This window comes from Capra hircus, chromosome 12 (assembly GCF_001704415.2).
Source record: "Capra hircus breed San Clemente chromosome 12, ASM170441v1, whole genome shotgun sequence".
Taxonomy (NCBI): domain Eukaryota; kingdom Metazoa; phylum Chordata; class Mammalia; order Artiodactyla; family Bovidae; genus Capra; species Capra hircus.
Window position 1 is genome coordinate 70,414,124 of NC_030819.1, and position 26,679 is coordinate 70,440,802.

General features: G+C 36.7%; 2 protein-coding genes across 5 annotated transcripts in view; both read left to right on the forward strand.

Moving 5' to 3' along the window:
- Nucleotides 1–11,214, forward strand: part of CPB2 (carboxypeptidase B2) — a 70,608-nt gene extending 59,394 nt beyond the window's left edge. The window contains exons 10-12 of the mRNA XM_005687437.3: nt 1,961–2,163; nt 5,479–5,566; nt 10,873–11,214. Coding sequence (XP_005687494.1) covers nt 1,961–2,163; nt 5,479–5,566; nt 10,873–11,057 — 476 coding nt within the window. The 3' untranslated portion in view covers nt 11,058–11,214. The remainder of the gene's footprint in view (nt 1–1,960; nt 2,164–5,478; nt 5,567–10,872) is intronic.
- ZC3H13 (zinc finger CCCH-type containing 13) overlaps nt 11,859–26,679 on the forward strand; it is a 98,472-nt gene continuing 83,651 nt past the window's right edge. For 2 of the 4 annotated variants that reach the window (XM_018056760.1, XM_018056761.1), the window contains exons 1-4: nt 11,859–12,203; nt 18,035–18,160; nt 18,460–18,569; nt 21,174–21,285. In XM_018056760.1, the coding sequence (XP_017912249.1) occupies nt 18,044–18,160; nt 18,460–18,569; nt 21,174–21,285 (339 nt within the window). In that variant the 5' untranslated portion in view covers nt 11,859–12,203; nt 18,035–18,043. The remainder of the gene's footprint in view (nt 12,204–18,034; nt 18,161–18,459; nt 18,570–21,173; nt 21,286–26,679) is intronic. The other 2 variants (XM_013968205.2, XM_018056763.1) reach the window with 2 other exon arrangements.

A 26,679-nucleotide genomic window follows, 5' to 3' on the forward strand; every position in this document is an offset into this window, starting at 1 on the left:
GAACTGAACTAGAAGACTGATTGAAATATGAGTGAGGGATAAACAGCTTAAGGGTCAAAAGAGAAGATTAGAATTTTTTTGTTGTTGTTACTGTTGAGTCTTAACAACTAGCAATGCCTTATAGAGTAAATGGCATTTAAAAAAATAAAACCAAAAAATATATATTTGAAATGAAAATTTCTAACTTGTTAGAAGTTGATGGTGCCAAATACCCAGGTAGTGCCAAAAGTGGCTTTTTTTTTTTTTTAATGTAAAGCATCCATTGAATTAAAAGAATTTGTCTTGCTTGGCTGCTTCGGGAAGCCAGAGAACATATGGACAGTCAGATTTCCTGCAGGGCCAAGTAAGTTCTGTTGATGTTATATAGAATGGGAATTCCTGACAGTCCTTATAATGAAAGTCTAAAAGTGGTGTTCAATTTAAAGCCTCATCTTTAATTACCATTATTCTTTTCTATAAAGACTAATTTGGATTACATCAACTTTTGACTCATAGGTTAAAAAAAAAATCACCCAAGCCAGATAACTACTAAATGGCAATGCCAAGATTGAAATCAAGCAATAGGCTGATTAACAGTATGCTCCATAGCATCTGTTATAAACAATGGTTACCACCCCTAATGCCCAATTTGCATCTCCTAAAACAACAGCATTTGCTTCATAGATTTGCTGTGAAGATTGAATGAGATATTCCCTATAAGTTTTAGCAGACATACAACTTGTGTTCTTTGCAAGTCAACTGGAACTGTTATTGTTGTTATCTTCTTTGTTTTCAAGAAAGCAGCTTGAAACTAGAAACTGCATTTCCACTTCAAGTTATCAGTGGAGGGATTCTGATTGGCAGAACACAAGTGAAGGAGGCAATTTGAGGCTAATAAACTGTTTCAAGAAGAGATAATCTTTGGGGACAGAGGTGGCTCCCTGGGCCCCAACCCTTGACTTAGGTACAGAAAAGAGAAGTGTTAAGAGTCAGGCTGCCATCTAAAATGATGCTTACTCTAATTTCTCAAAGGAATAGACATGCATTATTCTAGCGCCAAATATTGCCATCCCATTTTACTTACTGATCTTTTTAGCAGGTTAGAAGAAGCACTGACAGCAGACCTGAGTTCCCAAGTGAGACTTTTCTACTGTGGGCTATGTCCATTAGTGATTTTTAAACTACACACATCTGGCTTTCCCCATGGCTCGGCAGTAAGAAATTTGCCTGCAGTGCGGGAGACGCAAGACACATAGTAGGTTTGATCCCTGGGTCGGGAAGATCCTCTGGAGAAGGAAAAGGCAATCCACTCCAGGATTCTAGCCTGAAAAATCCCATGGACGGAGGAGCTTGTCTGGCTATAGTCCAAAGTGTCTCACAGAGTCTGACTCAACTGAGCACAAGAGCAACCAAACTATACACATCAGAAAAACCAGCCTTACAATGACTGGGGAAGATGGGGCTTATTTCTCTCATGTAACCACACATTCAGAGGCAGAGCTGGCATTTCTGACATTCTCACAGCCACTTTCTTGAGGCTGCAAGATAGCAAGATAGGCCACAACTGGTGGATCGTTTGCTATGAGGGCATATAAATTTTGAATTCAAAATAAACACAGACAACATTTTAAAAAATCATTATTTATTTATTCGGCTGCACTGGGTCTTTGTTGTCTCAGGAAGGATCTTCACTCTTCACTCTGGCACGTGGTTTCTTTGTTTTCCCTTTCTTTTAGTTTTGGTATGGGAACTCTTAGTTGCTGCATGTGGGATCTAGTTCCCTGACAGGGACTGAGCTCCAGGCGCCCTGCATTGGGGGTACAGAGCATTGATGACACTGTCACAAACACGTTTAGAGCTCTCAACCAAATCCGTTTATCTAAAAATGTTACTCCCGAGATATTAGGAGAATACATTGCCAGGGAGGTCATAAATAGGAAGTGTAGCCCCTTATAATTCCACTCCATCGATTTCACTCCAGGGGAGGGTGCCTCAAGTTCCTCGTGCTCAGAAATCTACTGTGGAACTTACCCTGAGTCGGAACCAGAAGTGAAGGCGGTGGCTGATTTCTTGAGAAGAAATATCAAGCACATAAAAGCATATATCAGCATGCATTCCTACTCCCAGAAGATAGTGTTTCCGTATTCCTACAGCCGAAGCAGAAGCAAAGACCACGAGGAGCTGGTAAGTGCTGCTTAATTCATTTTTTGTTAGCATTTCATAAGTAAAATAATACTTAGTTTAAGAATCGAAAACTTGTGGGGGAAACTATTCTCCCATAGAGTACGAAGGGGGACAGATGCTTTCTATCTTGATCTAACTCTTTTGAGAGTCACCCTGGGCCACGGTTCATTGAAAGATTGTGAAGAACTGAGCCTTCCTCTGAGGACATGAACTTCTGTCCAGCAGAGGGGCTACCTAGGAAAGCGTCAGACAAGCTCTTGGGATGTCAGGAGGGAACCAGTCCACCTTGACCTGACCTGCATATGAAGCCAAGGACAAGACTTTCTGGAATTATTGGTCTGTTTGTGGTGACTAGTTTTCTATGCCAGCCTGCCACAGGTCAAGTCTTAGCACAATACTTACTGATCTGATATTAGAATTGGGAATTGCTTTTATACTGACCTCCCTTACTTGCAGGGATTTGGTCCTATTAAAAGCAACTCCAATTTCAGCATTGAGGCAAGACCATCCCTCCTTTTTTGGAATGCAGTGGGTGGTACGGTGAGTTCAAAGAGGACTTACACAGCCTGCTAGTCCCTCAACCACTCTTCGGTCAGATATTCTATGCTTGGGTAAAATGACGAAAGATGAGGATGCAAGGGTTCTTGATGGATTGTGGTTAGGTTTGAGCAAGCCATCACCCCAGATGCTCTCTAGTCAATGGAAGTGCTATGGCAACATTCCAGCTCTTGCCCAAGTTCTGATCTTTATGTAGTAGTTTATTCCTCATTGACTTGTTTTGTCCTGGTTCTCTTAACAGAATAAACTATAGCCATGTTAGGGGCCAGCGATTCCTGATGACAAACGTAAAGTTATTTGCAGTTGCTAAAAATAACTCCTTTAGAACAGAAACATACTTGATACTTAGGATTCCTTTTTCTTCTCAAGGGAAAATTTTTAAGGAAAGCTCCTTGATTGGTGATTGAAGAAGTGAGAGGGTATTTATCATGATCTGGAAACAGATTTAATGTGATTCTGAGTTATTTTTGGACTGCTATTATCACAACTGTTTGTTGAGTAATTACGTGTAAAATACTGTGTTTGATGGACACTGAAAGAAGTATTGGGCAGGGCCCTGCCCTTTAAGAGAATATTATATGGTTAGAGAGCTCATGCATTAGCAAATGTTACAGATTGCTCTGCTCTAAGGCAGTGGTCCGCAACCTTTTTGGCACCAGGGATCAGTGGGGAGGATAGTTTTGGGGTGATTCAAGCATGTTACATTTATTATAAGGGTGGCCTTATTAATTCATTCAGAGGGAAACAGATAAGTGAGGGGATAAAGTCTCCACCTTGAGGACTTATAATGGCATCTGGTCCCATCACTTCATGGCAAATAGCTGGGGAAACAGTGGAAACAGTGGCTGACTTTATTTTGGGGGGCTCCAAAATCACTGCAGATGGTGATTGCAGCCATGAAATTAAAAGACGCTTACTCCTTGGAAGGAAAGTTATGACCAACCTAGATAGCATATTAAAAAGCAGAGACATTACTTTGTCAGCAAAGGTCCATCTAGCCAAGGCTATGGTTTTTCCAGTAGTCATGTATGGATGTGAGAGTTGGACTATAAAGAAAGCTGAGCGCTAAAGAATTGATGCTTTTGAACTATGGTGTTGGAGAAGACTTGAGAGTCCCTTGGACGGCAAGGAGATCCAATCAGTCCATCCTAAAGGAGATCAGTCCTGGGATTTTTTTGGAAGGAATGATGTTGAAGCTGAAACTCCAATACTTTGGCCACTTCATGCAAAGAGTTGACTCATTTGAAAAGACCCTGATGCTGGGAAAGATTGAGGGTAGGAGGAGAAGGGGACGACAGAGGATGAGATGGTTGGATGGCATCACCGACTCAATGGACATGGGTTTGAGTAAACTCTGGGAGTTGGTGATGTACAGGGAGGCCTAGCGTGCTGCGGTTCATGGGGTCACAAAAGTTGGACACGACTGAGTGACTGAACTGAACGGAACGGAAGATGTAGCATACTGTAAAGAAGAAGGAGTGATAAAGTGCTAGTGAAGTCAAGGACCAGGTACAGTTTCAGCAATATTGAAAGATAGGATTTATATAAGTGGACAGGGAGGAGAAGACTTTCTAAGCAGAGGCCATAGCTTCCCCACAGGAATTACGTTCAGGGAAATGTAGGGGCAAGAAAAGGAAGTTGATCCCTCAGAAAGCAGATGAGGTCCATTTGTGAAGAACAGTTGGCTTGTTTGAATGTCAGAATAAACTTACATTTTATTCTGTAGATCATGTAGTTCCATTGAAACTTATTTTGAGCAGGGGGTGACACAGCATCATATCCACTGATATTCCTTGGGGTCATTCAAAGGTGCAACAGTAAATACTATAATGCTTGTGCCAGTTTCAGAAAGATCTGCATAAGCTAGAAACAAAAATAATGGAACAGTGAATTTAGTTACCATCTTGCTGCACTCCAGGGATATAATCTTTTTTATTTGATGAGTCTTTGCACATTTTACACAAAAAAAGAAATAGAGTGCGTGAGAAGGATGAGGAGGGAATCATCCATTACCTGAGATGTGCGTATTGTTTAGAGAAGCTGAGTTTAAAGCTTGGTGATAATTTTGCCTCGTTGTTTGTCTTTGAAATATAGTTATGTCTTACAGCATAACTTTGTTATGTAGGCTTTGTTTTACAAATAAACAAATAAATAATGAATTTATGAATAAAATAAATAATTTTATTATATTGGAAGGATCTGTGTTTGTAGCCACCCAACTGTGATTTCCATAAAGAGAAAAACATTTTTGAAAGTTAATTTATTCTTTTCAATTTACCTTTTGGGTAAAGGCAGATTTTTCATTATACCATTTTCCCTCAGCTTTATTGAGATATAATTGACTTTCAATTTTGTGTAAATTTAAAGTGTACAGTGTGATTATTTGATACATATATATATACAGTGAAATGATCAGAATAAAGTTAATTAATATATTCATCACCTCACATAATTCTTTTTTCTTTTGTGGTAAGAACCCTTAATATCTATTCTCTTAGCAACTTTTAAGTATGTAAAATAGTATTGTTAACTAGAGTCATAGACTGTATTTTAGATCCTCAGAAATTGTTCACCATATAACTGACCAGTATCTCCATTTTCTTCCCGCCTCCACCCCAGCCCCTGACAACAACCGTTCTGCTGTTTCTTCATATCTACAGCCTGATTCAAGTACTATATGCTTTTCTTTTAGAAACGTGTACCTGTCTTCTTTTAAAGCTGCACATTAGCTGAAATTCCATATTCTGTTGATTTCAGTCTCTAGTGGCCCAAGAAGCAGTCTACGCTATGGAGAATATTCATAGAAATATCAGATATACACATGGCAGTGGTTCAGAAAGTTTATGTAAGTATTTCTTCTTCAGATCTTGGGGGGCTGTGACGTACTAAAGAAATTTGTGTTTGGTTTTTCTGTGTGGGTTTAATTTTTCTAAGTGGAATCTTTTAAAACATGGTCACACATAAGACAATTGGATTATAACAATTGGAAATGGAAGAATAATAGCTATGACATTGTTGAACAAAGCTACATTAATACACATACTAAAAAGGAACCAAAATGACTCTTAAGAAATTACGCTCTTTCCTATAGAGTAGGGATTATAGAATTGGTATCACATTAGTTGACTGAAGCAGAAAAGGTCATACAAGTTCAAAAGAATGTTTAAGATGCCCAAGGCCACCATGTAAGGTTGTGCAGGTTGAACACTGTACAAATCTCGGAATGCCATTTACATCAGATGCTTTTAAGTGACAACCTGTGTCCAAGAGTATAGCTCATGGCACGCTGGAGTTGAACATCCTTTGTTTATATCACACTGATGAGAACAGGTATGTGGCAAGTTCTTAACAAATATATTAATCTCTGCTGAGAGGTGTTTATTGAGGGATTCCTTTGTATCCACAGAGGGAATAACAAACAATTTAGCTCTTTTTGAAACTGGGGGGTGGGACAAGAGAAGAGAAAACAGAAAATAAGCATGTAACAAGCCATCAGCAAACTATAATCCACAGGCCGAATCTAGCCCACTGCTTGTTTTGGGATAGCTTGTAAGCTAAGAATGGTTTTTCTATTTCTTAAATGGTTGAAGAAAACCACAAGAATAAGATTTTGTGACATGTGAAAATTACATAAAATTCACATTTCAACGTCCACAAATAGTTTTATTTGAGCACACTACACTCATTCACTTGCATATTGTCTATATAACTTTCATGACAGTGGAATTAAGTAGCTGTGTCATAGACTGCGTGGCCCTCAAAGCCTAAAATATTAATTATCTGGTTCTTTATAGAAAAATCTTGCCAATCTCTGATGTAAACAATTAAATAGTAAAATATAATATAATCCCATTGATAATGAAGAACATGAAATAAGCATATTTATTGTTGTCATTGTTCAGTTGCTCAGTCATGTCCAAGTCTTTGCGACCCCATGGACTGCAGCACACCAGGCCTCCCTGTCCATCACCAACTCCCGGAGTTCACTCAAACTCACATCCATCGAGTCAGTGATGCCATCCAGCCATCTTATCCTCTGTTGTCCCGTTCTCCCCCTGCCCCCAATCCCTCCCAGCATCAGGGTCTTTTCCAATGAGTAAGTTCTTCCCACCAGGTTGCCAAAGTATTGGAGTTTTAGCTTCAGCATCAGTCCTTCCAATGAATATTCAGGGTTGATTTCTTTTAGGATCTACTGGTTTGATCTCCTTGCAGTCCAAGGGATTCTCAAGAGTCTTCTCCTAAATAAGCACAAAGGTTTCAAAATAACTACCAGAGAGAGATGCAACTTAGGCCAGGTGGCCTGGGAAGATCTTTCTCGGTAGGTGACATGTCTGTGAGGCCTACCCTGCAAGTGGCTGCCAAAGGTGTGGGGAAGATCCAGGGAGCGAGAATGGCATGTAAAAAGGCTTTGAGATAATATACTTGAAGTCCCAGAATTTCCTTCAACTGGTATGATCTACAGGGGGAGTGAAAACATTCATACTGAATAAATTACTTGAGGCTTTATTACCACAAAGTTCAGAATCTTCCTCTTCTTCCTCAATCATTCCAGACAATCCAGGACAAACTGAGGCCAGACTGGTCCACATGATATTTCTGCCTTCTGCTGTCACAGTCTGTCTCTGCCTTTGCTGACTCAGGTCCTTGCTCTAGGCCACAGCTTCCTTTCATAAATCACCCCTTTCTTGATTCCCACTGTCTTCTCTACTATTGTTCCTTCAGGGCTGGAGGAATTTCTGAAGAAACATCCTGTTTTGATGAAATAATTCCATCTTCATGCACGCATTCATTCAGTACAAATCTGTGTGTATGTGTAAGCATAAAAATATAGTTGGAAGAATAAATGCCAGATATTAATAATAACTTTTGCTGAATGAGTAACTTAACTAATGCACTGTTGATCAATATTTTTCAGTACTTCAGGAAAGACTTGTGTAATTAATTCAAGTACAGGTATTAGAAAGACGAAAAGTGGTCACTTTGCTTCTTATATGATTGTCTCCCTGGAAAACAGTAGGAAATCAACCAAAAATGTTATTAACAATCCAAGAGTTGAGTAAGGTGACTGACTATGAACTAAACATATTTAAATCTATAACTTACATACCAAAAATAATCAGGAAGAAAATAAGTGGAAATAAGTTCTAACTGCCCCTTCCAATATACATGTATACACATGCAGACATATATATATATATACACACACACATATGTACATAGATTCTTTGTTAAATGTATATGTGTGCACATATACAAATCCAATGATCGTGATGAAAAACTTAGAGAACTTTACTGGTGTACATAAATGAAGACAAATAAAATGAGAAACCTACTGGTTTTTGAGTGGGAAAGCAATATTAAAAAAAAGCGCCAATTATCCTGACTTAGTTTGTGTATTTAATGCAGCCCCAATGAACGCTTAAATAACTTTGAACTTCATTTATTTATTTGTTTTTAATTTTTTGGCTGTGCCTCATGGCATGAGGGATCTTAGTTCCCTGACCAGGGATCAACCCTGTGCCCCCAGCAATGGAGTTAAACACTGGACTACCAGGGAAGTCCCTGAACTTTGAAAAAATATACTTGGTAGGAGAACTTGTAAAATTCTGAAAAATAAGACTAATAAGAGAGAATCTGCTCCAACGAAGTATTAAAACACATTACAATCCTGTTGTAGTTACAGTATTGTTCTAATTATGGTAATTATAAAGAAACAAAGAAGCAACTGTGCATAAATAAGAATATTCATTGTAAAGGAACTCAGCTTGGAAGAGACAGATCAATAGTAAGGGAATAGTGAGGACAGAAAGACAGATGTACAACATCTAGTATCTCACAAAGAAGGCATTGCAAACAGGTAAGAATGTTCAACTATTGGGGTTGGAAAAACCGGTAAGTTGCTTAGGAAAAAAAAGTGTATTTGGATTACTAACATGTCTTTCTCCAACATAAATTCCAGATACATAAACCAAACTGAAAGCTAAATTACTAAATAAGACAAAAAATTCACCACATATTACAGAAGGCTAAGAACATAAATGTTGTTTTGTAAGTAATCTATAAAATGAATCAAGAAAAATGAACAAAGAAAATGGATAAAAAATATAAAGATGGACAATAAATATATCAAAATGTCCAAATCACTCACAATCAAATATAAAGTAAGACAATTTGATATTATTTTTTACCCATAAAATTGCCAGAAATGTATGATTCCCACAGATGGTGTGGGAAGGGGAAGTGGACATATTCATACCCAGCTAATGGATGTATAGACTGCTCAATTCTTTTGAAGGCTATTTGGCAACAGGTAGCTCATCAGTGGGAGAAGGCAATGGCACCCCACTCCAGTACTCTTGCCTGGAAAATCCCATGGATGGAGGAGCCTGGTGGGCTGCAGTCCATGGGGTCGCGAAGAGTCGGACACGACTGAGCGACTTCACTTTCACTTTTCACTTTCATGCACTGGGAAGGAAATGGCAACCCACTCCAGTGTTCTTGCCTGGAGAATCCCAGGGACAGGGGAGCCTGGTGGGCTGCCGTCTCTGGGGTCGCACAGAGTTGGACAAGACTGAAGTGACTTGGCAGCAGCAGCAGCAGCAGCTCATCATTGAAAAGTGCATGCCTTTAGACTACAGAATCTGCTTCTAGGAAAGAATATTCTAAAGAAACAACGAAGCAATTATGGATAAACAAGGATGTTCATTGTAAAGTTGTTTCTATTAATTAGAAAAAAACTCCTAAAGCTCTCTAGCTAAATAATTATTAAAATTAATCATACCAGCTTTACAGAGCAATGCTATGAGATCATTAAAAATGATATGGTAAAAAAAAAAAAAAACAGAAAAAAAAAAATGATATGGTAGATTTGAACCCATTAATACATACAGCAACAGTTAGAACTGGACATGGAACAACAGACTGGTTCCAAATAGGAAAAGGAGTATGTCAAGGCTGTATATTGTCACCCTGCTTACTTAACTTCTATGCAGAGTACATCATAAGAAACGCTGGGCTGGAAGAAGCACAAGCTGGAATCAAGATTGCCAGGAGAAATATCAATCACCTCAGATATGTAGATGACACCACCTTTATGGCAGAAAGTGAAGAAGAACTAAAGAGCCTCTTGATGAAAGAGGAGAGTGAAAAAGTTGGCTTAAAGCTCAACATTTAGAAAACTAAGATCATGGCATCTGGTCCCATCACTTCATGGGAAATAGATGGGGAAACAGTGTCAGACTTTATTTTGGGGGGCTCCAAAATCACTGCAGATGATGATTACAGCCATGAAATTAAAAGACGCGTACTCCTTGGAAGAAAAGTTATGACCAACCTAGAGAACATATTGAAAAGCAGAGACATTACTTTGCCAACAAAGGTCCATCTAGTCAAGGCTATGGTTTTTCCAGTGGTCATGTATGGTTGTGAGAGTTGGACTATGAAGGAAGCTGAGCACTGAAGAATTGATGCTTTTGAACTGTGGTGTTGGAGAAGACTCTTGAGAGTCCCTTGGCCTGCAAGGAGATCAGCCCTGGGTGTTCTTTGGAAGGAATGATGCTAAAGCTGAAACTCCAGTACTTTGGCCACCTCATGCAAAGAGTTGACTCATTAGAAAAGACTCTGATGCTGGGAAGGATTGGGGGCAGGAGGAAAAGGGGACGACAGAAGATGAGATGGCTGGATGGCATCACCGACTCGATGGTCGTGGGTTTGGGTGGGCTCCGGGAGTTGGTGATGGACAGGGAGGCCTGGTGTGCTGAGATTCATGGAGTCGCAAAGAGTCAGACAGGACTGAGCAACTGAACTGAACTGAACTGAATACATACAGCTGCTCAGGATAGATTATGTTTAGAAATGTTACTGAACCACTTGCATAGAATGATTTTATTTATTTGGGAAAAAAATTATGTTCAAGTATGCACTGAAAAAGAAAGCACTAGAATATAAATGGTGATCATCACTTCTTGGTAGGGTTACATGTATAATTTTTCTTTTCTTCCTTAAACTGCTTTCCTTCAATCTCTATTTCCTTCCAGAAACTTATATAATAATCAGAAAAAAGCAAAGCTATTTTCATTTTTAGAAAAAATAAATCCCACCTTATTGAAACATCTGTATTTCAGAAAGTAATTTCTTTTTTTCTTTTTGTAGATCTAGCTCCTGGAGGTTCAGACGACTGGATCTATGACTTGGGTATCAAATATTCGTTTACAATTGAACTTCGAGATAAAGGGAAATATGGATTCTTGCTGCCTGAGCGTTACATCAGACCCACGTGTTCAGAAGCTCTGGCTGCTGTCGCTAAAATAGCTTCTCATGTCGTCAGGAATGTTTAATGCCCTTGATTTTTTCTCTCTTCCCATATTTTAATTTACTGATTCCAGCCAAACCATTGTACCCATTTCTTTTTGAGTTTTATCAGTAGTTTTGATCAAAGATTTTCTCATTCCTTGGTTTTGTCAAAGAACAAAATAAACGGTACCTTGAAATTAACGCCGACCAGGGTTTACATTTTTATTTTTTTTAATTTGTGAGAGGCTAGGTACTGGGTCTTGATCCGTGACATTTGACTAGCCATCTCAAGCAATTTCAATAACTAACTTCATGCAGATCATTGTATCCTAAACAAGGAAAGAAGGTTGTTAGAAGTACAGTCAAGGTTTCTGCTCACAATTTACAGTAAATTTCTGCTGGCTCCTTCAAAGACGCAGTCGTGCTTGCCTTTTGCTCCACAGTCATAGGCGACAGCTGTTACTGTCTGAGAAGGCCGAGGGGCATGAAAAGCAAAACAAATACCGCGCGTCTCTCCAGTTCAGCTGCTCAGTAAAAATTTTGAGGGAAATGAATAGCTGCAGTTATTTCGACAACAAATGTGCCATTCTGCACATTTACAATAGCCGTTTATTGTAAGAAATTATGTAATAAAATGAGAAATCTCTTTCTCTTAAATTCACTTTAAAAGTGGGAGTTTCTGCTCTCCCGGATTCCTGGTTTCTTCTCCAGGGATTTCAGCTAAAGCACAGATTTTCTGATTTTACCGAACACCTCGGCGCCGACTTCACGCCCCGGAGGTGTGTCCACGAGGGAGGCGGAGCCTGCCCTCTGACGACTAATCTGGAGGCCGGAAGTTGCCTCGATCTTATGAGGAACGGGGCAAACTCTTGACTTCCGGCGGCGATTTGAGGCCTGACAGTGTTTTCCTTGTCTTTTCTTACTCTCCAGTCTCTTTCTTTCTTTCTTTTTTTTCCCCTACGTCCCAGGCTGGCTCGACCCTGGCGAAGCGGCGAGCGGGCTCTGCTTCCCAGCCATCCCGGAGTCCCTCGCTAGCCGAGGGCCTGTTCCCGGGGTCCGCGCGCGCACCTCCCTCTCGCCGTCGTCTCCCCGGGGCCGGGCGCGGGGACACAGTCGCCTCCCCCGCTCCTCGGAGCTGAGGCGGCGGTGCCACCTCCGAACTGCGCTTGCGAAAGAAGCTCGGGAAGGAGGTAAGCTTGAATCCTGTGAATTGGTGTGGGTCCCGGGGGGAAAGGGGTTGGTTGGACGGGCCCAGGCTAGGGAGGCCAACCGGTCCTCCCTCCTGCTTGGGTCACGCCGGGCTTTTCAGCCCTCCGTGAGCGTCCCATCCTTAACTCTGCGGAAGACCCCTGTGGCTCGTGCCGGGCTTCTCGCTGTCATCCTGAGGTGTTTCGGGCGCGTTTGCCTGAGGGGGCCAGTGAATTCAGACGGAAAACTTTGCTAGGTCACTACCATTTAATGTGAGCCTGGGAACTCTTGCGTGGTATTGTCATTTGTGTGAGATGGAAGGGTGCCGAAATATGGTCACGCATTCCCCAGACCTCTTAAGGAAAGGTATCTTTACTTTTGGTTATATTTGGGCTTGCTTATTTCCCGGCAGTGATAACGACTCAACATTCTCGGAGTTAAGTAGTATTTAACTACTTAAGTAGTTTGTCTTCACAGTCTCTCGGTAGTTTTGGCAGCTATCTGTCAGAAACCAGGGAAGGCGGGATGAAAGGCGAGGCTCAGATGTTTTGGCATCAGCTCTTTCTAAACAGGTGCAAACAATTTATGTGGCTGCAACTTTGAGTTGATGAGACCGCATTGTCGCTAGGATATTGGTTGTGGAGCCTAGGGTCAAGCCATTGGGTTATAGTCTGAGATTTTCAGATCATTTGAACTGCTTTGAAAATTGTGGGCGTGTGCAGCCTCTTCAGGTTTTTTATTTGTTTTTGAAGAAATAATTTTAAAAGTTTTGAAGGATCTTCACACCTCAATTTTTCAGAGTTTTGCCAGACATACTGTTGCAGTAAACCTAGATGCTTATGCAGGGCAATTCATTCGTGTGTGGTGCCGGCTACCGGGGTCTCCTGCAGTGTTTGAATTTACTGACTTTAGAATCTACGCGTCAATATTTTGGACAGTTTTGTGGACATGTCTCTTGATTTGCGAATGATTGAGAATTTAATGAAGTATTTAGATGATAACATGACAATTTCAACTGGAGACTAAGAATGTAGATGCTGGTATGTAGCGATTTGTGTCTGCAAAAATAGTTGTGAAAATTTTGTAAAAAATATTGTGACATTAAGACTGTGGGGATCTGGGAGGATCTAGTTTTGTCAGGTGCACGCCTCTTTCTCACCTCCGAACTATTGGTGTTTTGAAATGAACATTGACTGCAGATTTTAAGATATGCACGTTTATCTGATTTGCATATTTGTAAATGAAAACTAAAATCCCACAGGTGGATGCTGTTTTAATTTCTGTATAAGTTATTGAAAATTTAGCAGTCATTGGTGTTAGTTTGTATTGTAATATGCACTGACATTTACTTATAGAAAGCAGTTGTTTAGCGTATTTATTTACAGAATTGGTTTTCAGCGTTAGTCTTTCCTATCCACCCCCCCACCCCACCTTGCTCTCCTTTTTCTGTAGAGTTGAGTTGGAGCTATTTCAGCAGATATTTAGTAGCAGTTGAAATGTTAACTGGTTGGTTTATAAAGTGTCTTTTATTCTTTGTTTTGGTAGTTTTTTCGTTGTGTTTCATTTTATAGTAGTTGCCAGCCTGGGATACTCTCCTGACATAGTCTTTTTAACAAAATGTGTCTTCCACACAGCGCTAGTATATTGCCTTCCTTATGCTTGCATAGTCAGTTTAGATCTGACAGTTCTGTTCAGAATTTGCTTTTATTAAGTTGTTTTAGTCTCTCCACATACAAGCGATCTGCAAGATTGTTTATGAAAATTCTTTTATTCTAAAATTGTGAAGAAAAAATTCACAGTATGCATCAAATAAACTTTTTTCTTTAAAACCAAGACATAAATATGATGAGATCTTTAACACTTTTAGAGTGCCAGTAGATAGGGATTTATTCTCCTGTTGGTACCAGGAATTCTGTAGCTTTAATTGTTTAGTTATTTGACAGTTTCCTAATATGGTGCTTCTTATCCAGATTGAAGTGTTTTCATGCTTTCATTTATGCTAGTGGAGGATGAGATCTCAAAGATGTAATTGTGGATCGAAGTGAAAATACTAGAACTAATGTTTTATTGAAAGGTTTTAGTTATCAGGCTTCAGAAATAATTGTTTAAAAAGAGGCCCATTTGTGTGTTTTTTTCTCAAATATTTTTGTAATATGAAGCTATGAATACATTGTGATATTTGTAAGTTAAGGGGGGAAGGAAGCCATTTCCCATTTATTAAGACTTTTTGTTGTGTCTTAATAGATTCAAACTTTGTGGCCATGTTTTCCAGTTTTTTGTTTTTTGGCCACACCTTGTGGCTTGCTTGATCACAGTTCCCTAGCCAGGAATTGAGCCTGGGTCCTAACCACTGCAGCACCAGGGAATTCTCCTTATTTTCTTTTTCAGTTGAAAAAATATTAAAGCTTCTGATATTTATTTCTCTGCAAATGGAGAGGAAAAATAGGGGAATTACTCAATAGACTTTCATCAGTGGCACTGTAGCTTTGATAATGCTGGTGTTTGGGAAAAGCATGATAATGTGAGTGGGAGGGTGATGCCAACTTAGAACTAAAGAATAAATTGAAAACTGAGGGGAAGCCTTCAAAGTCTCTGAGATAGGGAAGACTTTAATATTTACATTTTAATCTTATCTCAATTTTTCCCATATACGTTGAAGCATTTACTTATTGAAGTCTGTTCATATATTAATTGAAAGAATTTTCCCCTTCTCAGTCAAATCTACATTTTATTCTTTTGTGGTTTGTCTTTCTCTTTGTGCCAAATCTTTAAATTGAAAATTCTAATTCTCACATTATATGCAACCTAATTTTTAATTAATATATATGAGCAAATGCTTTTCTGTTGTACAGTAGATTGTGTGTGTATATTTAGACAAATAGGATTTAAAATATATTTTATATTTTTAATGCAAGCTTAAGGCATTTTATCTGTACAAAATCATAAATGCTTCATAGTAATAGTTAGATAATTTGTTGACTACTGATAGAAGTTCCTAGATAGATGATCAGAAAAATTTCTCTATCAATTAGAAAACTTCAATTTCTACTTTTTCCCTCAGGGTTTTGTGTTTTTTTTCTGTCTAGAACCTCCCTGTAACCTAGACCTGTTTCTGAAACTCAGTGTTATTTTAAGCCATGTTTTGGTACTATTGACTCTCTGAGAGAAGTGACTACGTCTTTACTTCATTGCTCATCTTCCCTAAGTTGGAAGACTCAACAGTAGCATAAGTAAAATTCTTGGGATAATCACCCTATAGCTGAATCTTGTAGTATTCGATGTCTCCTGTGAAAGCTACTTTATTTCTGTGGGAAGAAACTTTCAGAGTCAATACAAAGGAGGGGTAAGGTTGGATCACTAGCCCTCACTACATTGTCTATTGCAGCCCCAACCCCTTGAGGTCTTCGAAGTTTGTGTTAGGGATGGATCTAACATGGGAGAGAAGCTGTGAGACCATGCTTCCCAGCAGTAGGTCAGAGGAGGAGAGGGTCCTGATTCAGCCAGCAGGTTATAGGCAGGGAAGAGAGGCAGTTAATATCTGGAGCCCTCAGAAAGACAAGAAAAGAGATAATAGATGACCAGTGTTTCATGTATACAAAGAAATAGCTTGTTACCCCAATTGTGGAAAACACTACTGTTGATTTTTTTTTTTTTTTGAAGAGGGAAGGTGTGTTGGAAGTAGGGTATGGTTGGGGATAGAGGTTTGGGGGGCAGACATGATCGTTTCCTTTGATACTGGGAGGAAAAATGTAAGGTTAGGGTTAGTCATCTTGATGCAGCGTGGTGAGATAGTGTGCCTGTTCCCAAGTTGCAGGTAACTAGAAATAGCTAATCAACTTTTAGAACACATTAATTTTTAAGTTATTAATATTTTTCAATTAGTGAATGTGAATTTGTGTATGCCTGTATATTTTTATAGTAACAGATGATGAAGTTTAAAAACTTTATCTTGTTACATATTTCTTATTGAATCTCAGTTATAAATTATAAAAAAGTTGTTTTTCTCAGTTAATCAAAGCTCTACATTTTCTAGATCTTTTTCAACTCCACTTACCACTTATCTTGGCTTTTAGTTCTTTATTCAGTAAGTCAAATGTACGTATGGAATTTACCCACCTTTTCCTTTATAAATTCACATTAGGACTGAGAATGAGCTCAGGAAAAGTTAAATCAAAGATGATAATATTCATTGTGTGGAAGCTGAAGAACATTTGATACATAAGTGATTTTATGTTGAACATGTTCTTGTTGACTTATGGACGCTCTACATAATTTTTTAAAATTTGTAATTACTCTAAAGTTACTTTCTAACTTTTTAGAATCACTAGAAATTGATTCTAACCCTAACTAATGGTTACATTGTATATTAGAAAATAATCATACATATTTCCATTTTAAAACTACCATATTGTATCATATCATATATTTTTCTTTTGGTTCATTATCTGTTAGTTTGTCAACTGTTGTCCTTAATCTTTGGACCTTTTTAAAATGTGACTTGACAAGAAGTATCTAACTGGACCAAACATTGTTTATAATTTTTTTTTATAAGTTTTGATTCTGTACTACCGTGATTTAACTTCCTTGCAAGTCATGGCTGGGCCCCCAGGAACACCAGCGCGGGATCCCACCGCCACTCGCGACGCCTGGGGCGCCGGCCGGCCCGGCCACTTTGACATCACAGTAACATTGTAAACTTTATAGAGACCAGTTCTTTACCAAATGGAGTTTCTACTTTTTTAGCTGACATCATTCATTCTAGTATCATTTGCATACTAACAAAATTTCAACTAATGTTTAGTGTATAAAGTGTGATATGGTTGGTTCCTTTTCTTTCTCTTAGGCATTTCTTGCCTGCTTCCCACAGTAGTGTACCATCTAGATTATTCTAGGTCTAGAATTTAAGATTGTTTTCTAATATTTATCATGGTGCTTTTATCTGATATTTTCATTTCCAGTTGAATCACCTGATTGTATATTTTAGTTTCTAATGTTTTATTTGCTTTTGTAAAATATTTTCATATTTCATAAGAATATTTCATATTTCTTTTCTTGTTAGTAATAATGGAAAATAGCCTGTTTATTTCTTTTAGCACCTTTGGCTTTTATGTCAGTGCAGTATAGATTATCAAAACATCTTCACTGTTTCTAGTTGTTCATTCACCCAGTCCTATTTTGAAAGAAAGTCATTTTATCAATATTGAGGGTTTTTTTCTGTTTTGTTTTTTTTTTTAAATAATACTGAAAAAGAATATTCCTGATTATACTGTTCATCTTTGGCTTGTATAAAACAAAGAAAATACTTAAAATTTTCTCCCAGGCTGATTTTTGGAATGAACCTGATGTTATCACTTAAGTTGTATAAAAAACAATTTCTACTCTAAAATTCTTAAACCTGAAGAAATTTTTGGCATAGCTTTCTTTCTAGTAGACCAGTTGATGGAGAATGATAGCACACTTTTTCTTTGAAAGATAATTACTAAATTTTGAAACAGCTTTTATAGGGAACTTATAAACGTTTTTATAGTGTTTTCTGAAATTGAATGTACTGTGGAAACTGTGTGAGTAGAATCTTATTCATTCTGTAGAAGAGGTAAAATTCTAGCTCCAAAGAATCAAAGTCCTAACAAATTCACTAACAAGGTGTGTCTTAGAAGATAGTTTCTTCTGTTCCTCTGTTTACTTGTGACCTCTCCTATGTCTTTTTTCCTTCTGAGAAAAATCCCTTGTAATTTTATAGTGTTATCTACCAGCTTATTTACTTGTAAGTTATTGGCTCAGATACTTAAAACTAAACAATTTTACAGTTTGCCTCTCTCTTTTTTGGTTAAAGTAGTACAAAATGTCAAAAATTAGAAGGAAGGTCACGGTGGAAAATACCAAGACCATATCTGATAGCACATCCCGAAGACCCAGTGTATTTGAAAGGCTTGGACCCAGCACTGGCAGTACAGCAGAGGTGAGTTGTCACTAGTATAGTCACAGGGGTTCTCTTGAATTACTGTTCTTCAGATCCTTATTTATATCACAAAAGTGAATAGAATGTTATAGGAATATTGGTTAAATGTGTTTCATAGCAAAGGAGTGAGATGGGCATTAGGGTTTATAGGCCTCTTTTTCCTGATGTTTTCATTATTTGGGGAGTAATGTAGCTGGATTTTTGATAGCATTTATTTTAAGTTTGTCCCTCTAGCATTTTTTTTTCCAGAAATAAATATGACTAAATATGAAATTCACATAGTAATATCTGTCTCTTAGACACAGTGCCGTAACTGGCTGAAGACTGGCAACTGCCTCTATGGAAACACATGTAGATTCGTACATGGCCCTTCACCCCGTGGTAAAGGTTATAGCAGCAATTATAGAAGGTAAATTGAGAACTTTGAATTGTTCCTATGCTATTAGAAGATGGCTATTGTAATTTTTTTTTTTTGCTTTTGTAATTTATCTAGTATAAAATTTGAAATACTGCCATATATTTGGTCAGGTTTTATATTTTGGTGGTAGTCTTATCAGTAGACAAGATTGACAAGATTATTTTAGTTATTAATTTCAAGATTAATAAAAATGTTTGCTTTAAAATTTATTTGCTCAAAAGTTTGTTTTTGTAATATGTGTATGGCTTACTTTCATGCCCTGCTCTCCAGTTGTATATGTTAAAATGCTGTTTAAGATGGCAGAGTTTCATGGATTTGTTTTTAGTGAGGAGAGACTACTTTCAACTCTTGAAATAGTAAAATTTAAATAGAATATAATTTTTGGCTTTTTAAGATGTTCATAATTCAAAACTTCATTGCAAAAAATAATATAATGCAAGCTTCATAGGTTAAAATACATTAGCCAAATCTCTTATCACAATATACTGAGGTAGATGAAAGTATGTATTTATATGTGGATAAGTATACTACCTATTTAGAATGTCATTTTGCCTTTAATAAAGGCATGGCTAAATTAGACCTTCCCAATAAAAAATCTTTTACTTTTCTTTCGGCTCCCTCATGATGATTTTGTTATGGTGTTTAAAGATGTCACATACATAAAGATTGTCACTAGAGTTTAAACTTGATTGATAAACAACTAATTTACCTAGTCTTAAAACTGGATGTGCTGATTACTTTGCTTCAGCATCAGTATGAAAACCGCACATTAACCTTTGGAGGTGTGTTTTTTAATTGGGTGAATTTTTGTGTATGTGTACTGAGTTTGAAGTTTAATACAATTTAAAATTCAAACCCTTAACATTAGCTGATTTTCTGTTCACTTAAATGTTGTACATTTTAGTTTACTTGTGATGCTGAATACTGTTTTATTTGTATTTAGATTGTCATCTGTCCTTTCTGTCAATGTGGGAAAATTAATCTTTATAAGTTTAATATGTATAAGTAAATACATATCTGGGGAAACTGTTACAGTAATTTTAATGTCTTGCTTATATTACTGTATTTTTAGTACATACTTTATTTCATCTTTGACTTTTATTATCAACTTACAGAACTTTTATACAAGTGGTTGTAAGGAAAATGGGCACAGAAATTTGTCTAAAATGGAAAAAAGTAGTGTCGTTACTAGATTTAGAATAAAGGATTTCTGTTATAATTTTGCTATTTCGTGCATTTCCCCCATGATAACTTTCTTTGTATTTGTGTATTTTCCGTTTTTTTTTTTCTGTAAGGAAGAAAAATATAGTTCATAATGTGATTCAAAGATGAAAAGAAAAGCATTGTGTTTCAGAAATACTTGTTTAGTCACAAATGATTTAAGTCACTGAGCATTTACTATATGTGGAGAATTCTGTTAGGGACTATTTAGGATAGAAACAAGTTATCATAAACTGTCTTATTATATAAAGGAAACTAGGGTACATAAAATTGACGTGCACATAATTATAATTTAAAGCATTTAAGTGCTGGTTCTTAATAAGAAATTCCATTTACCAATTCAGCTTTAACTGGTAAAACATTTAATATAGATCTATATAATGTGCATATAAATGTGAATGTTATGAGATCCCTTAAAAAGAATTGACTGAAATTATTTTTTCACTAACCATGTGATTTGTATTAGTGATTGATAAAGGAGTTGATTGATCAACTATTACTTGAAATAGATGTGAATATTTATATAATTTGTTTATATCTTTTAGAAGGCCATAGTGTTTCTTAATAATTCTTGCCCTCTTTTAATGGTGCTCTAGGAATATTTTTTAAGGCAGTGTGTTTTCTATCTTTACTTTGTTTTTCTCCTTAGTGATGGTGTGAAAATGATTGAACAGCCATTTATCAAATGGCTAGTATAAATTATGAAGCTTTACCAGTATTGAATATAAATATATGTATTTTTCCTAAATAAAACCAGTCCATAGCAAAGTATAAAAAGTATAAAATTCAAATCTTACTTTGAATTTTTCAACTGCTTTTTATTCTGAAATAATTTCAAATTTAAGAACAATTAAGAATAACATTAAAAATTCCTATATTTGCTTTGATTCTTGAGATGCATAAAATATTTTCATAGTAGTTGATGTTGCATCCAACCACATACATGTGTAAATAATATTGTTGTTTCTAGATTAATTTTGCAGTGTTGTGGTTTAAAACTTCACCTTCCTACTGTTTGCTTTCAAATATAACTAGCATATTTGTGTGATTAATAGGAAAAGAAATTTGTTAATGACAAATCCTTTCTCTCAGCTCATGTATAGTTACTTATTACTATCACCAGCACCTGCCACCCCATGGAATTTTAATGTATGCATTTTGATTGGTGTTGGGAGAAAACTTGTAAGTGATGCTCATATTTTTAATATATTAATGTTTAAGCTGAAATTTACCTTTCTGAACTTTAGTAGTCATGAATAGTAGAAAAATTAGAGTTTTGTAGGGTTGTTTCTGTAAATATATTCTTATGAAATGTTATATAAATATAGATTTTTGTTTTGTTTTTTTGTTTTGTTTTTGTTTTTTGGTTTAAAGGTCACCAGAAAGACCTACAGGGGATCTTAGAGAAAGAATGAAGAACAAGCGCCAAGATGTGGACTCTGAGTCCCAGAAACGAAATACAGAGGAGTCATCCTCACCTGTTAGGGTAGGAATGAATTTCCTGAAACAAAGTTAAATTTTAGTAGTGATTTATTATATATGTTCTATTTTAAATATTATCTTATGTGCTAAATGTATGATAAGTGTATATTACATTATAATGTTCTATATGGATAATGTAGTTTAGAGGAAAAAAGTCCTCCGGGAAAATTCATGATTTCACCATTTTAGTTTTTGGTTAAGATGATGGGAACTGATTGGCAAAGCGCCAGCTGCACTTCATAGGATTTCTGTACCTTGGTGGACATCATGAATATCTAAATGTATTCTTAAGTTTTCAGAATTTAGCCAGCCATCAATTCCTGCCTCCTCCTGAGAAAGACTGTAAAGGCTTGCAGTAGAACACTTTTAAATTAAAACAATGAAGGCAAGGCATGGTGGTGGCAGAAACTGAACTATGATCACAGAATTTAGTGTGAATTTCCTGCCAGTGAACTGAAAAGAGAGCACAGTTTATGATGTAGTTTATTGATTAAAAGAAATGATAGATGTTTGTCAGGAATGGAAATTTCCTAGAAGTAAGTATTTTTAAAAGAAATTTATCATGCTCTTGTGTGTGCATTTGCAACAAGTTTATAGAGATACAGTTGACCCATTTAGAGTGTACACTTGGGTGGTTTTTCATAAAATCGCAAGAGTCCTACATCCATCACCACAGTCAGTTTTAGAACAATTTCATCACCCCAGGAAGAAAACCCCATACCTTTGGTGATCATTTCCCTGGCCCCTCAATTGACCACCAGCCTTCGGCCAGCACTGTTCCAGTTAGACTGTCACATAGACGTGCCTGTTCTGGTTATTTCATATAAATAGAGTCAAATAGCATGTGGGGTTTTTTTGTGACTGGCTTCTTTGACTTAGCATAGTGTTCTCAAGGTTCATGAAAGCTTATGGGATGTAGCCGTATTTCATTCTTTGTTTTTGCCAAGCAACATTCCATCGTATTGATATATCACATTCTGTCGATCCATTCATTGGTTGGTGAATATTTGGGTTGTTTCTGCATTTTGGCTCTTATGAATAACGCTGTTATGAACGTTGGTATACAGGTTTTTGCGTGGCCATGTGTTTTCATTTCTCTTGAGTTTATGTCTGGGAGTGAGATTGCTAAGTCATATGGTAACTGTATTTAACCTTTCAAGGAATTGCTGGGATGTTTTCCAAAGCAGCTGCACCATTTTAAATCCTAAGAGCAGTGTGTGAGATTTCTAATACTCCACATCCTTGCCAACATTTGTTATCCTACTTTTTGATATAGCTGTTTTATTGGTAACGTCATTGTGGTTTTGACATATTTCTCTGATTGCTAGTGATGTTGAATATCTTCTTGTGTGCTTATTGGCCATTTGTTTATCTTTGCAGAAATGTTCAGATCCTGTATCCACTTTTAGATTGGGTTATCTTTTTATTGTTGATTTGTAAGAATTCTTTATGTATTTTGGATTCAAGTCCCTTATATACACAGTTTGCATAAATATTCTTCTATGGGTTGTGTTTTCATGTTCTTGATGGTGTCCTTTAAAACACAAATGTTTTTAATTTGATGAAATCCAATTTATATTTTTGTTGTTACTTCTGCTTTTGGTGTCATATTTAAGAAACTATTGTCTGATTCAAGATCAGAAAGATTTATGCTTGTTTTCTTCAAAGAATCTTAGAGCTTTAGTACTTGCATTTGAATCTTTGACCTATTTTGAGTTAATCTTTAATGGGTTGACCAAAAAGTTCATTCAGGTTTTTGCAGAGGTGTTATGGAAAAATACAAGCTTACTTTTTGGCCAGTCCTTTTTTTATGGTGTGAGAGAAGGGCTCAACCTCATTCTTTTGCATATGGATATCTAGTTGTCTCATTATAGCCTTTTTATGAAAGCTAATGAATTGTTTAAGCAGCAATCTCTTTGATAGTTTTAGAAATATAGAAGCTTTCTTATGACTGTTTTGATCCTGAAAAAAGAGCTGTGTCACAATTTTATATTGTAGCTTGTAAAAACTTATCTTTGGGCATTTGAATACAGTCTTAAGTATGTAGTTTTCTAATGTCTGATGTGATATGTAAAGCCCTTTTAGAAATCTCACATGGTAGTTCTCGGCTGGTGATATGTATCAAAATTCTTTTGGAGGAGAGATGGTCTCTTTCAAAACACATATGCAGATATTCTACCTTTAATCTACTGAATCAGAATTTCTGGGTAGGAGCTGAGCAAGCATGTGTATTACATATGTAAGGGACTTGGATCCAAAATATGTATAATGAAATGTATCAGAATAATGAGTGGACCCCGTGGTTTGCTGGTAAATGTTTGACAACTGCTCAGAAAAAAAAAAAAAAATTGTAGGATTTACCAGTTTCTTTGGTGTACATACTCCTATCATGGTTAGTTTCAACCTACTAAAATGGTATCACTGAGTACAGAGTTGGAAAGTGTAGGAATACACACAAACACACACACATACACACAATAAACCACAAGAGAAAATATACTAAAATATTTAGGAAATGAGTTTTGAATAATTATTGCCTTTGTTTTTAATATTACTTACTTGTTAGTTTAGATGATTTAATTTTTAATTACAGCTTGTGCATTTCCTAAAAATTTAACAGTTGCTTCTTATGAATCAATGTGAGCTGGCGGTGGATTGTACTTAATGTAAAGGGCAGACATCTAGAATTCATATTCTGAACACATTACTTTAGGAATTATTATTTAATGCTACTGTCATTTTTCTTATCTGTAAAATGGAGGTGATATCCATATTATTGTGTTACTGTGAAGAAAATATATGTAAATCAAGTAACATGACTGACTATGATGACAGCTTAATAAATGATACGTTCTTGTATAAGAATAGCTCTTTAGCTTCTTCTCTCTAATATAATTTGAGGCTGTTAATAGAAGATGAATGTAGACATTGGAGATTTAGGTTTTTAACAGATACCTAAATGTAAGTAGTTGTTGATTGTAAAAGTTTATATGTTCATATCATTTTAGTAGACAGCAAAGTTGCTATTTTGTTAAGAAATTCAAAGCCTGATTCTCGCTTTTCCTTGGTGAAAAAGCCCTCAAAGACACTGAGCTTCATGCACACCTAAGGGATAAAGTCTCAAGATTCACAAGTAGTCAGGTTTTAGGGAATCCACTATCCAAATTTAGAGAAAACTGTTAATAAGTTAGGATGCCAGGTATTAATTATATTGAGTTACATATCTGGCATGAAAATGGGTGTTGGTCATTTCTGTGATACATTCCCTACTGTAACATGTGTGACTCTCGATCTTCACATGATGAATGTCTGTGGGCAAATCAGATGTCGTTTAGGTGGGGGCAACTATAGCAGATAACATAGCGTAACTAAGATAGCATGTGTGTGGTTTTCCACAAACTAACTGTGATTCCACTGTTTCTCTGTCACTGGTCTCAACTCCAGTGTGTCTGAATTATGAGGTTGATACACCCTGATTTTGTGGAGAGACAAATTCATAGACTCTAATTCTATAGACTGTGGTAGTGTTAGAGAGATGAGCAAAGCTCACAATGGAGGGGAAAAAATAACTGCCTGGGGAAGCAGAGTACACTTCAGAGAGAAGTGACATTTGCAGTGGGTATTGAAGAATAGATGGAGGGGAGAGGTGAAAGTCTAAGAGGAAGAAAACCAACACAATAACAATACAGGATTTTAGAGGACTGGCATGTTTGAGAACCTGTGAAACTGAATTAATGGCATGTGTATGTGAGATGAGGGCTGACGAGATCTATCTTGTTTACCAACTCACCTCCATACCCTGGAACTAGTAAGGTCACTTATTGAATAAATGAAAAGTGATTCTAATGTGTAGCCAGTGTTGAGAACTCCTGATGACCTGAAGTGTAGCTAGTCTAAATTGAGATATGCTGTAAAGTATAAAAAACATACTGAATTTCAAAGATTTAGTATGAAAAGAAAGTCAGATATGTTGTTAATACTTTTATGTTGGTTGTATGAGCAGTATTTTGGACATATTGGCTGGTCTGGGTGATCTAAACTAAACTTGATACAATGGAACTGAATTTAACATGGTGAGAGGCTTATATGAGTTATAGCAGGTAGGATTTGATGAGCAAAAGAATGAGTGGAAGGAAGGTGTTAAAGTCTGACTACAGGCTTTCCAAGCCATTAACCAAGATGGAAATGAGAGAAAATTGCTTTCTGGCTATTTTGTACACTCTGCTCATAGCATCATGGACAACTATTTTTTGACACTGTTTTCTGTATTTGCACAGACACTGTTATGCGATTTTAGAACATTTATGAAATAATATGTGTATTCTTATGGTGCTGGAAACTTTCACCCAATCTGTACAGCTTTCCAGATGCCGTAATTGAATTGTGTTTTCTCTAACAGAGATCTGTTATTTTATGTAATTCGAATACAAAGATAAATAGCTTTGAAAGCCAAATTCTGTTATAGAGTCAGGAGGAATATTTGAGCATTTGTTGATGATTAAGATGTGCATTTCTAATGTGAAGTTTTCTATCTCTGGGATCTGTACCTCCCAGAATGTACACAGAATTATTAGTTTTGCTTCACAGCCCCCCACACAGTTCATTCCTGTTCCCCATTCCCATCCCCTCATCACCTAAAAAAATTTCCTTGTTCTTTTTCTGCATCTTGATACATCTGGCTAGATGAGAAAGAAGTTTCGCTGACTAAGGAAGAATGTAGGACTAGATCTGTTATAGAAAGCTGACTCATATAGTGGAGGACTTTAAGTCACAAAGGGTAATTAAAGTTTTATAACTATTCTTAAGTAGTCTCTTGGCTTTGCTTTTTATCTTTGAAATAAAGATACCTGCACCAATATGTCACAAGTTATAGTGAGAACATAACTATAACTGCATGTATGTGAAAATTCTTTGGAATTTACATACATGTGAAAATTCTTTGAAAAGAATGAAGCACAGTAAATGTAAAACAGGAAGAGTAGAGAGTCATCAAATTAAAAATTTGAGAAGTGAATCTATAGGATTAAGTAGAATGGGTGAGTAGTGTTGTTTATTTCAAAGGAAAATGTTTAGAAGAGAAGGATAAGGGTATAAGTGGAGATACAGTATAGACCACCTGGAGCCTCTTGATGAAAGTGAAAGAGGAGAGTGAAAAAGTTGGCTTAAAACTCAACATTCCAAAATCTTTAAGATCATGGCATCTGGTCCCATCACTTCATGGCAAATAGATGGAGAGACAATGAAGCAGTGAGAGACATTATTTTTTGGGGGGCTCCAAAATCACTGCAGATGGTGATTGCAGCCATGAAATAGACTCTTGCTCCTTGGAAGGAAAGTTATGACCAACCTAGACAGCTATTAAAAAGCAGAGACATTACTTTGCCAACAAAGGTCTGTC